The sequence below is a fragment of the Corvus cornix genome, chromosome 4 (genome assembly GCF_000738735.6).
Source record: "Corvus cornix cornix isolate S_Up_H32 chromosome 4, ASM73873v5, whole genome shotgun sequence".
In the NCBI taxonomy this organism is placed as follows: domain Eukaryota; kingdom Metazoa; phylum Chordata; class Aves; order Passeriformes; family Corvidae; genus Corvus; species Corvus cornix.
The window spans coordinates 23,649,297-23,661,561 of record NC_046334.1 but is presented as its reverse complement, the minus strand read 5'-3'; the positions used below and the strand labels follow the sequence as shown (position 1 = coordinate 23,661,561).

The 12,265-nt window shown below is 37.8% G+C and overlaps 1 protein-coding gene across 11 annotated transcripts in view; it reads left to right on the top strand.

Annotated features, from left to right (window-relative positions):
- The window catches only part of TMEM144 (transmembrane protein 144), a 60,764-nt gene that overhangs the window by 14,068 nt on the left and 34,431 nt on the right, over positions 1-12,265 (top strand). For 9 of the 11 annotated variants that reach the window (XM_039551069.1, XM_039551066.1, XM_039551068.1 and 6 more), the window contains one exon: positions 499-2,280. The exons of 1 other annotated variant lie outside the window; for it this stretch is intronic. In XM_039551069.1, coding sequence (XP_039407003.1) covers positions 499-582 — 84 coding nt within the window. In that variant the 3' untranslated portion in view covers positions 583-2,280. One more of the 11 variants, XM_019293419.3, reaches the window with a different exon arrangement.

Below are 12,265 nucleotides of genomic sequence, written 5' to 3'. Positions count from 1 at the left end.
AATCCAACAGAGGTTAATTTGCCTTTGTAATTACAGTGTAATGTAAAGATCCTAAACTGATACAGCAGTGATTGTCTACAACAAGCTAATTTACTGGATTTTATAGGGCAGAAGTTAGTTGTCTAGTGGAATCTGAAGGACTGAATGCTGGCAGCGTAATACCAGGTTCTCTTTGCCAATCTGTCCAGGATCCAGAGGTACCTAACTTGCTATTAGAGATGATCTTTCCCAGTATTTTTGGTGACTGTGTGTCAGGCATCCTTGGATCTAGAACTAGAAGTTCTGTGTCTCATACTACAGATTAGTGTTGCACCACAGTAGAAGATCATCATGTTCATTATCCAAATCTTTCTAACTCTCTAAGCCTTTCATTCTTTTCATACATTTTAGAATAATCTCTGCCTAAATGAAACCTAGTACTTTGTTTTACTTTTTTTTAAAGTGGTATCAATAATGACAAGATGATATTTTCATTTTTCTCTTCTGTTGCCTATACAGGGACTGAAAAACTACGTGTTACTGTCAGTATCATTTTGCATCATTTTGGGTGGTTCACTTTCGACAGCTTTTTCTAAAGTCTGAAAGGACCTTCTGGACCAGTAGATGGTGCTAATGTTTAACACAAATAGAAAGACAGTGTTGGTAGGTCACAATACATAATATTTTTCCAAATGTATGTCCAACATTTACCCTAACTTGCTATAGACAAGTGGAAAATGAAAACATTTGGCATGAAAGAAAATATGGGAATGTTTGTTTCTGCGTTTCATGGAATAGTAAGAAAATCAAAGGACTTTATTAATCAAAGCTAAATGATTTTATTGTTACTAATTATTAGTTTTTTTCATTCAGGTGCTAAACTTCATGTCATCATAAATTGCAGTTTACTGTTGTGATGGTGGATAGTGATTTTCGTTCTTAGTCTAATTCTGTATGTGTTTGCAAGCTGATTTGTTTTATTAAAACATTTTGTCTTACTGGCAAATATAAGATACGTCTTGAAATATTGCTTATGAAACTGATACACATGAAGGTAACAAAGCTTTTCTTTTATTTAGAAGCATTATTCTTTAAAATCATTACTTTGCATAAAAATGTTATCTTCCAGTCACTTCAGACTTGTGAAGGAAATAGAGTTAAAAGGGTGCTGGAAAATAAATTACTTTTGTTTCACAATGTTTTCCATAACTACCACCAACACTGTTTTCCTACTTGTGGCAGCTAACCTTTATATATGCAGAGCATGTTGTCTGAATCTCCCCGTAGCCTTTTCTTCAGTACATTAGACAACTCCAGCTCCTGCAGTCTTCCCTTGCTTGTAACTTGCTTGTAATTTCTCTTTATCTTTCCTGATAATAGAACGGTTTGGCTGCAAGGGACCTTAAAGATCATCTATGTCCAACCCCTCTGCCAAGGACAGGGATGCAATTCATTAGGCCAGGTTGCTCAGGGCCCCATCCTACCTGACCTTGAACGCTTCTGGAGGTGAGGCATTGGCAGCTTCTCTGGACAGGCTATTCCAATCTTTCACCATCATCTGAGTAAAGAATTTCATTCCAAAATCTAATCTAAACCCAACCTCTTTCAGTGCAAAACCATTGCCCCTTGCCTTGTCACTGTCTGCCTGTATAAAAAGTCCTTCTCCCTCCTTTTTATGTACCACTTCAAGCTTCTGGAAGGCTGCAATGAGGTTTCCCTGAAGCATTCTCCATGCTGGTCTCTCACTAAGTGGACTACATCTGACATGGCAGTCAGGCTACAGTCTTTCAGAAACCAAGAAGTGCAGCAGTAAGATTATTGGAAGGATCCCCTTCCAGTTTGCAAGCTCTGCTCACAGTTACACATCACAGCTTTTTGCCATCATGGCTTGATATTGTTAACATGTTCAAATTGCAACCATAGTTTCTCCTTTCTCCCTTCCACCTTTCTTTGTCTGCTCTTCACCAGATTTGATCTTAGAACTGTTACTCAACCTGCTTTTTCCCATCTTGTGTTGTTTATTCCTACCTGGGTGTCAGAACTTGGTGTCGGAGAGGTTTTTCCCCTCTAAGGCATTTCTCTGGTTTTGGTCTCTATGTTAACCCTGTCCTCCAACAAGGTGGCAGCATTTTTCAGCCAGATGTCGTCTGCAAATTTAATAAATGTACTCTCTAATTGCTGTAAATAATTAATGAAAATGCTGTGTGATACTAGCCTTTACTTGCATTTTGGTATCTAATACTGCTTACTTTTCAGGGAACGGTTGATTAACCTTTGAATACAATTTTCCTGTGTCCTACAGTGCTTTTATTTAGACTGTGTTCTCGGAGCTTTTACATAACATGTGATGGAGCTGTTCAAATCAAGGTACATGATGTGCTCCACCCTATACCTGATACTGGAGAGAAAACTGGGAATTTTTTCTGTCCAGTACCCAGGTCAGGCACAATTTCTCCTTGACAGATGCTTGACTGTTACTTACCTAGCCACTATTCTATTGACTCAGGCAAGGAAAAGTAATCTATTCACTGTGTTTCTGAAATAACTTGAATTAATTTGGACATTTATTAATTTCCTTGTTGCTGTTTAATTTCTTAAAGATCACAGTCTTAAGGGTTCCCATCTTAAATATTCCAGGAATATAGTCTGTGCCAGAAAGTTGGTGATAGACAAGGAATTGGCAAAACCAAAACGCAATATCCTCAGGCTCCTCAGATTTACAGATATGCTTTAATATGGCAGTTCTTCCCCGTGAGTTTTTATTCCAGTGTCCCTGTTCACAGTTATGTTGACAGTGGCCATGATCTGTTTATGACTGAAAGAACAAGGGTGCTGTTCATTTCTGTTTACAGTGTCATTGCTGAATAGGGGCAAATTATCTCTTATTTCCACACAGGTACTGACAAAAATACTAAACTTTTAACTCACTATTGTTCTAAAATATTAAAAATGCAGTACGATATTTCTAAAGGTGGTGTGGTTGCAGCACTAGTGCACTTTGATGCACCAATGCAGCTGCTCAGGCAGGATCATCTGTTTAGTTTAGCACCACCTGTTAGATCACCTGTCACGTTTGGCTAAAGTCTGCACGTACACTCTTGTCAGTGAGGCGCATACTCCTCACTAGTCTGTGTGTTGGAGTGAAAGCTTCTCTGGACTCAGGCCCAGAGGGAAGCCAAAGCACAGGGGTTGAATTAAAACCTTTGGACAAGCTGAGATACATGAAGTCACACTAAAGTGAAATAGAAATATAGATTTTTAACTTTTAGTAGAAATATTTGCTAGGTGCCTTAAACATTAAAAAGCTGCAGCAGAGACCTTAAACACAGTTCTTACTGCAGCAGTGTTGCCTTTTCACAGAATTCTTTACTTTAGACAAAACACAGATGGAACTATACTGTTCACATTTTTTAGATAGAGTGTTCACATAAACAACAAGAGCTGATAGAAACTGTATACGCAAATCTGTTACATCGTACCTGTGTAACACTTGTGTAAGGCTTACAACTGTTAGCATTAGACCAGGATACGTTAAGAAAAGAAAAACTAGAATAGTGTGTTAATCTTATTGGTCAATTAACAAATACAATTTACACTTCTATGAGAAAAAATATAGAGTATATAGAAGAAGAAGCTGTTTTCTGCCTGCTGTTTGCTGTTGCTGCTTAGCTTTATCATGTAACCCCCTTCAAACTCTGCCTTCAAGAAAGCTATGAGACTATGAAATAAAGAACTTAGCAGACCAGCAGTCTGCTCTGTTCTCTTACCCTACTCCGAGAAAGAAGGGTAACCCATCCAAGCTCAACATCTATGTATAGTAATTCATTAATGTCTCAGTCCTGCTCCCTAGGAGGTGCAAAGGCAGCAGCAGGACAACCAGCCTTGGGCAAGCAGGTGACAGCAGCAGGGGCAGAGAGGCAGGTCCCTGTTGGGGTCTCTGCAACAGGTCCCTGCCCTGCACAGCCCCTCTCCTGGCCAGCAGGAAGCTGTGCTCTCAGTGAGCAGTCAACTCTGCAAGAAACGTTCCTCCTGCTTCAGAGGGCCCTCCAGGCCCGGCGCAGGCTGTTCCAGTGCCCCTGCATGGAGGATGGCCAGAGGATGCTGATTTTCCAGCCATGCTTGCCTGTGCCTGGTCCATCTTGGGAGCAGCATGGATGCAGGCACACTACCAGAGTTTTGAAACTCAAGGGCTTCGTGGTGTCTAGAATTGTGATCACTTTAGGTAAAGAAATGTCACTTGAAGATAAAGAAACTCGGATGCAATATTCCATGCTGAAATGGCATATGGGAGATGTCATAAACCTTATATTCTGTTCATCATCTCTATAACAGCCATGATTTTAAAGGCTAGGGATATGATTTACTACGGGAAAAAATCTCAACCAAACCAGTAACCAGAGGGGTTTTCTTCTTCACAACTAGACATGGATCCAGCTCAGCTATGTAGAAGGTACAGGGTTCTGTGGCTGCCGTTATTTCCCTGGTCATGAGAGGCAGTACTACAGAAGAACTTCCTTCCCTTCTGCTTTCCCTTCCTGCCCACCTCTACCTATTCCCTGGGATAGATGATCTTAGAGGCTCTACTGTCTCTCTTGAGGGATGCTCTTAAGTTGGGCACAGCATCCATGTACTGGATATGATTACAGGAACAGTTGAATCCTCCAGGGCAGGAGCACCTTTGCATGTCCTAGTTTTTGTACAAGATCGCTGGCTTTCTGAAAAAAAAAGACAAAAACCTGAGCTCCTGTCCGTAGTAATTGCCATGTAAATAAATGTTTGTAGTTTGATGCAGTTCTCCAGTCTATGTTTAAAGCTATCAGATGTGCAGACTTAATTGCTGACTGCTAGGGTGTTCATTAAAATTCTTGCTTGTGACAGCTCAAGTGTGACCTTTATTAAAATGCTTTTTACCAGCTATCCTATTGGATTTGACTTGTTGACTGCAAGAAAAAAATCCCACCTCTTCCAGCACTTTTCTGTAAAAAATCCCATGTGGTCTTCCAAAATAGTTTTTGTGATGTTCACTTGGAATATGTTGTATAAATATTCCACTCATTTCTGAAATTTTCTTGGTCTTGACGTTTCTAGTTAGAAATAACACTGTTACTTCTTTCATGCAAGGGTGCTGGATTAACAGCATGTTTATAGAGCTATTTGTACAAAACAGTCTGGCAGTAACTGGGTTTAGTAAGAGAAAATTCTACAGCTAATACAAATTATCATGGTTCTGTTTATATCAACATATTTTTGTATAAATGGAAGAATCACATTTCTTGGAGAAAATTAAACTTTCAAATGTTTGCTTTAACAGATTTTAAGAATATGTTTGAGCTTTAAGCATTTTTCTCTGGTAATACTTAGAGGTAAAGAAGCCTGTAAAATATAGGTAAACTGGGAGTTTCACAAGATTTTTGTGCAGTCTTTTGAACCAGGGGAATCAGTGTCATCTTTTTTTAGAGTTACCTTACCTGCTCATTCCTTCCCCTGTGTTTATTATCAATGGGTATTTTGAGGCTCACTGCCCTTTCACAGTTTTATTTCTTCATATTCTTAGTAAAAATGATTTTACCTGGAAAAATAATTTAAATACAGTTGTTCCTGTCTTCAAATGTAAACAGTAAAAACTGGCGCTTTTTTATTCCTATATAAATTTTATATTTTATTTATATCATAGTTTTCTTTTTCAACTGATATTCAAGGTAAATTAAATACTATTTCAACTGTCTGACCTGATCGTTGGTCTTTCTTGCATCTGGCCTGAAAATAAAATGTAAATTAAGATGCTGTATGCTAGCAATTAGTGTCTGTTTTCTTTTCATTTTGACCTTGTTTTCAAATAGAAAACTGATGTTTAATACCCTATTCCGTAATTACTAAATGACTAATGGATTTCACTTTCCTTTAGCTATATGTAATGCTGATAAATAGTGACTATGGAGCATCTTATTTTAATTGCTACTGTTGAAGTGGTGATTTCTTGCATTCTTCATGCTTATCATAGAACATTTTTAAAAATCTAAAATATATTTCATTTTTAGCGTACATACCAAATAGTTCTTGGGTCTCTTACTGCATCGAAGGGCCTGTTTGAGAGTCTAACCTGAGAGAGGAAATAAAGGAAACAGGACCTGCATTAGTCCTGCTGCTGTCAGTGATTCAGGCAGTCATTGTGCAAGTAACTTGGAATGATCTCAGGTTTTGGTATTCATATAGAAACAAATTCACTGGTACTGACTTAAATCACACCTAGAGGTACATTAGTTATTTCCTACGTCCTTGCATTTTTCATGCTGCAGATCTTCTAAAAACATTTCCCACAGAACTGGGAAACAAACCACACATCTCCCAGGGCCAAAGCAGGGAAGAGGTGGGGAGGGAGAAGTTTTTCACGTCACTGCTTAATAAAATGAGAGAACCGGAGGCAGCAATTTTTCTGTGCCCCTGGGTTTGCTACAGTGAGGGAAACTGTCACAGCACTCTGAGCTAGTCTCCCTGAGCCTGTAGGCAAACCTCCAAGGACACGGTTTATTGTTATCATTCAGGGACCAGAATAAAAATGTTATTTGTGGATAGAGGCTGGGGAGAGCAGCACTTGTTCAGGAGCTGCAGAATGGTAACTGCTCCCCACCTGTATTTGTACATCTGAGCTCTGATCCCAGCTAAGGAAGAGCCCAGGGAATACAAAGGCCACAGGCTCTTCGCAGATCCATCTTAGGAGAAGGGCTGATCTAGTCCATACCTGGATAGCAATATTTCACATCAGGTGATGCCCTGACTCCGCAGTTTATTTTCCAGTTGACTTTGTGCGCAGTTGAAAGGTCGGAACTTGTATAAAAGCGTATCATGGCTTGTGTTCCTTGAAGCATACTGCGCTCGTCATGGTCAGAGGAAATGGTTCAACTGTTGGCTTGTCTTGCTTCCAGATGTACTTGCAGTGAGCATGCATGACCTCATCATCAATTTCTGCTTCACATGTTTGTGTCTAGCATTTTTGAGTGAAGTAGTTGAAATTTAGTCCATAAATCCAAAAGCTAGCATTTCTAGCTAACTAAAGTTTTATGTGATTAAAAAATAGCCTTGTTTGGATGTTTCTAGAAGTTGGCAGCATATCACATTCCGTGATGTCGGTAATGTGATCAATGAGATATTTATTACAAATAAATTAAGCACTTGCAACTTGTGACTTGCAACACACATTGTGTTTTCTTGACTTTTGAGAGGCTAGTCACCACAGTTTCTGCCTGGACTCTTCTAACTTTGCAGACATGGAAGTAAAATGCTTGTCTTTTTTTCTTCTTCATTGATTACACTGATTATAGTTTAGAGCCAGATAGATTCCTTTTCTTAACTTAGTAGGCAACAGTTCATTCAATGAAGCAATAGAGAATTTTGCACAAAAGGAAGATAAGCTGAACTTTGTAGATGTACTCCTATATGGGTTTGGTGATATCAAGCCATTCTATTCTTTAGAAAATCACACCTTTTCTTACTTTTATTTGGTGTCCCCAACGTTTCCTTTTTTAATGGGAAATAGTGGTAATCCAGTTAGACTGATCCAATTAATAAACTTCTGCTACTGAATCAGGATTTCACTCGTGGTTCATTATGTGGGTCAAGTTGATTAAAGATTATGCCACTACCCAACTGTTTGCTAACAGACACCTTGCAGCAGCACCAATGGATAGGGTTATGAGGGCAGTTGTGAACTTACAGGCAAAAAATCAGCTACATTAACTTTCTTCACTGTGAAGAGGTCACCTAAGGAAATTCTGGGGATGGGGAATAGCACTTTAACCTAGCACATTAAGAGTATGTCCCTGCTACTTTTAATCTGATTGTTGGGACAGAACTGCTCCTTCCTAAAACCTTTTTTTCCCTCTTTGTTTTACTTTGGTGAGAAGATTTAGCTTAATTTTTTTTACCTGAAGCTGAGCACTTTGCAAACATCTGTAAATTTACTATGCCCTTCTAGGCCTGCAAATTTATTTGCGGCTTATCCTATTTAGTATAATTTCCATGCCTTTACAGATAAAATCTTGAGTTTAGTAGAAAGTCAGAATCGTGGCTGCTCTAAACACAGTTTTGCATATGATTTGTTCTTTATCAGCTATGCCTTATACGTTGCATATTAAATATTGTTTGCTGTTCATGGCTGGGGCTGTTTAAGGATGAGATGTGTAAAGTTTTGTAGTCTCTTTCAGTTTTAAGTCTTCATAAAGTGTCACTGTGATAGCTGCAACTTAAAACACAAGAAAGTATCTTGTTTACTGGGCCACCATGAAATATGCCCTGATAGGGATTTGGAGACCTCTTGCATTTCTTTCATGAGGAAGATCCAAAATGGCATGGTTAGACTCCAGCAAATGGATTTCTGAATAGCTACAAGGCACAAAGAGCTGTGATGCCATGAAATTGCTTCTGAAAATTTAAAAGAATATAGCACTTCAGCAAAACTGTTCCCTTCTGTCTTATATTAGTTTGTTATATCTGTGTATCTCTTGCTAGAAACGTTCGCTTTCAGATTAATGGCAAGTTGCTGATGGAAAATTAGTCTGAATATCAAATTTCAGGGCTACCATCAAAATATTGCAAAGAATATCACAGATTCAAGTGACCAAGTTATGTGTATCTGCAAATACCTAAAGGTGTAAATATCTATATGTGTGTGTAGACATGTAGAGATACACTCTAAATTAGGTCCTTTTAGTTAAAAAAAAGATCTGGAAGTTTTTGCAAGTAGCTACCTGAAAATGTCAATTCAGTGATTAACAGCAGTTGAAAAATGCTAGCATGTTTAAAATTATTAAACAGTAGCTGGGCAAATATCACTATGCCAGTGTATAGTTTCAGTTCACTGATCCCTGAAATACATGTATAATGGATTTTTTAAAGTCAAAGAGAAACAATATAATCTTCCTTTTTACAGAATATTTCCTAATTCAAGCAACACAGTACCCAGCATGAATTATAGAACCAAAATGTGATAATAACATGTCCATACATTAATAATAAGTATCATGTTAATAAGGACTGATTAGTCACTATGGGTTGTGCAAGAAAAACTGAACTCACAACAAAATTATTAGAAATGAGGTTTGAAAGACAAAAGAGAGTGACTTTTTCAAAGAAAGCATAATCAGTGTTTTGAAACTTATTCTCAGAAGAATAATACCCATTAGTATTATAAATGGGTTCTGAGGCAATTAGTGAAAGATAAGGCCATTTCTATCAGTCCCTACAGCTGATCTAAACAGAACCTCTGGCTCAAGCCCTTAAGCCACCTGACTTCCAGAAAGAACTATTTCATGATAGAAACTTTTTAGTTCCAGACATAATCAGTCAAAGACCAATATTTGCAGACTTCAGTTATTCTACTATGTATAGAGAGCCTATGATACTCATTTCATTAAGATGGTCACATAAATTCCATGGCCAGGTTAAGCACATAAGCACCTTTTCAGTGTAATTTTTCAACAACTCTCATTATTGGGATGTTCCCAAGCAGTGCAAATGTCGTGGGTGGTACTGACACCCAATGCTTAAACTAGAACCTAAGCTTTATCATTTAAAATATGTTTACACTAACCAAGAGCATTAAACTAAAAGTCAAAACTTTAGTAAAAACTCTGAAATATTCCTTCTAACACAGAACTTTGCACAGAAATTTCTCCATGGAATCAGCATGTGATCTCATAGTACACGTGGGGACCACTTTTGATTAGGGGTGATTGTATTTTTTCTTCAACTTCTGTCCAAATTTTTCACCATGGTTTGTGTTAACTGTGATGACAAGCACAAGGAAGTCAAAAGACAAAACTCCAGAAAATAATAAAACAGAAAATGTTGAAGAGAGATGATTGAGAAAAGCAAAAGGAACAAGCTAGTAGAAATTAAAGTGATGAAAAATATAAGCAGAACATTTATGTAGGACTTCCACTATAAGGACAATGAGCTTTTAATTAAGATGTGGCAGACAGGCAGAAATTCAAGAGATACAGATGACAGATCAAACCAAGAGGAAGATGATTGTCTTTCCCTTGCAGTAATAAAATGAAGAAGCAATTAAGTTAGAATAACAGTTTCTGATTATCTGAGTTAAGGGGACTTCCAGCAATGCACTTTGGCATATTGAACTGATTATGCTTCTAATTTAGGGTCTGTGGCATGTTTTAGCATAACTTTGCTCAGATAACAGCTTGGAATCTCTGTCTTCCAGCCTTACACAGTGAAGTAAAGGAGGCTGAAAAGAGCAGTCTTTGTAAAATTTTATCTGAGAATTCTTTCAGTGTTTCTCCTCAACCACTGCAATGTGTGAGCAGCATAACTTATTTTCCTAGTTACTCAAGTGGTAATTCCGTTATTTCTCTGTGTGTTTGTTCCCAAAATAAACATGACTTGGCAAAAGTTTCCATTGTGTCTTCATTTTGAAACCTGTAGACACAAAAGCTGGCTAATAATGTTTGAGCCTATTAGAGAAATGACATTGTAGAAAGGAAAAATAGGGGTTTATTCCTCTTATGACTACTTGAATGACTATTAGATGCAAATTCATTTCGAAAAAGTGTCCTTGTATGCAACTAAAAATATGAGTCCGTAGTTAGGTCATGTTTCTGTCAGTTTCATAAGGGACATAAATGCTGTACTACTTTACCAGGAAAATAATCTTCCAGTTTAAAGTACAGTTCTTAACAAATAGTACTGAACTGAGCCTCATGCTATCATTTTATTGATAAGGCAGTGTCTCATTTAGTTCTCCTAATATTATCATTTTTTTAAAAAAAGATAGCTTCAAGGAAGAAAATACTGCTGCTGGTGTTGTGATGTAAACTCTGCTGTTTTTCATATTTTTAAATATTTAAGCCTAGGCCCAGAGCCAGTACGTGGAAACAGGAAGTATGCATCTGTTGATGCCAGTTGGAAGGGATTATCTTGTTTTCCAGAATCTTGTCTTCCACTTTAAAATGAGATTTGAGAGCACATCCTTCAGCTGGAGAAGTTTCACAAGAGGATTGGAATGAACTGTGTGAGAAGCTCAGCAGTGGGTGGAATTGCAGTTGTCCAATGGTGTGCCCACAGACCCATTAATAAGGGTGGCTATGACGTGCCAGTCTTGACAGGAGAGTGAGTCAGGTGGACAAAATGTGTGTGCCCAACTGTTCCTGCATTGTGAATTGGAGTGTGAGAGAAAGAAAAGTAATTTCCTAAGAAAAGATGTTTTCAAAAGCAACTTCACTGACAACAACCAAGGGCAGGGTAATGTTAAGGAGTAACAATGTGCTTTGGTCAGGAAATGATAAAAATTGTCTCTCAATAGCTAGGATGCTTTGAACTATTCAGTAAAACATTCTTATTTTGGCCATACTGGTGTCTGTAAACATGGGCAGCTGCAGAACAGAAGGGGTGGGAGATCTGTCTCTCCCTGTAACCACACCCTTATGCAACAGTGACTTGTACAGAAGAGAGGAAAGAAAATCTTACTCCTAGAATCAAGGCCTGTTTCTGAGATAAATATTAAAGAGATTTTTTTTTTTATCATATTGCAGCAGGTATCAGAAGAGACCAGGTTTTCCCTTTTAAACATGGATAGGAATACAACCCACTGATTACATAGCAGTATCATCAGTATTGCTTTTTTATACCTCCCCCCTTTATTTCTTCTATACTTCTACATTGTGGAAGAGCAAGTCAATGTGGTTATCTGCTGCAACATTTATTCTATATTTTTAATACACACATTTTCCAATCAGTTGCAAATACTGAAGATTCAAAGAAATTGTCATCACCTGCACAGAGCTGTCAAATGGTTTAATATGAGTGATTCAAAACACTAGCATTATTTTTGGGTTTTGGGGGGGGGGTTTTGCATTTTTTTACGTTTCCCATTTTTATTTATCTTCCTATGGAGTAAGATCTGAGAAAAATATATAGATGTGTATGTAGACTTGTACAGAAGCATAAATATACATATATATATAGAAGATTAACTTATTTTGCTACAGTAAAATTCACAGCAGTGAAAATCTGCATAGCAGCATTACAAATTCAAGACTGTCAGTTGTCATGAGCAGAGATTTCGAATGCAATTTTTTCACTAAAAGTAAAATCAAAGTTGTCTTATGTCAAATAACCATTGCAGATTTACATCCTGGGTTGCCTTATCACTCTGAGGAAGGAAAATTATTCTGGCTATCCTAGTAAGATAGAAAACCAACCTGAAGAAGTTATGCTTGGACTGTTCAGTGCTAGGGAGAGGAAAACTTTGGGCACTGTCCAAAGCAAAGTACGC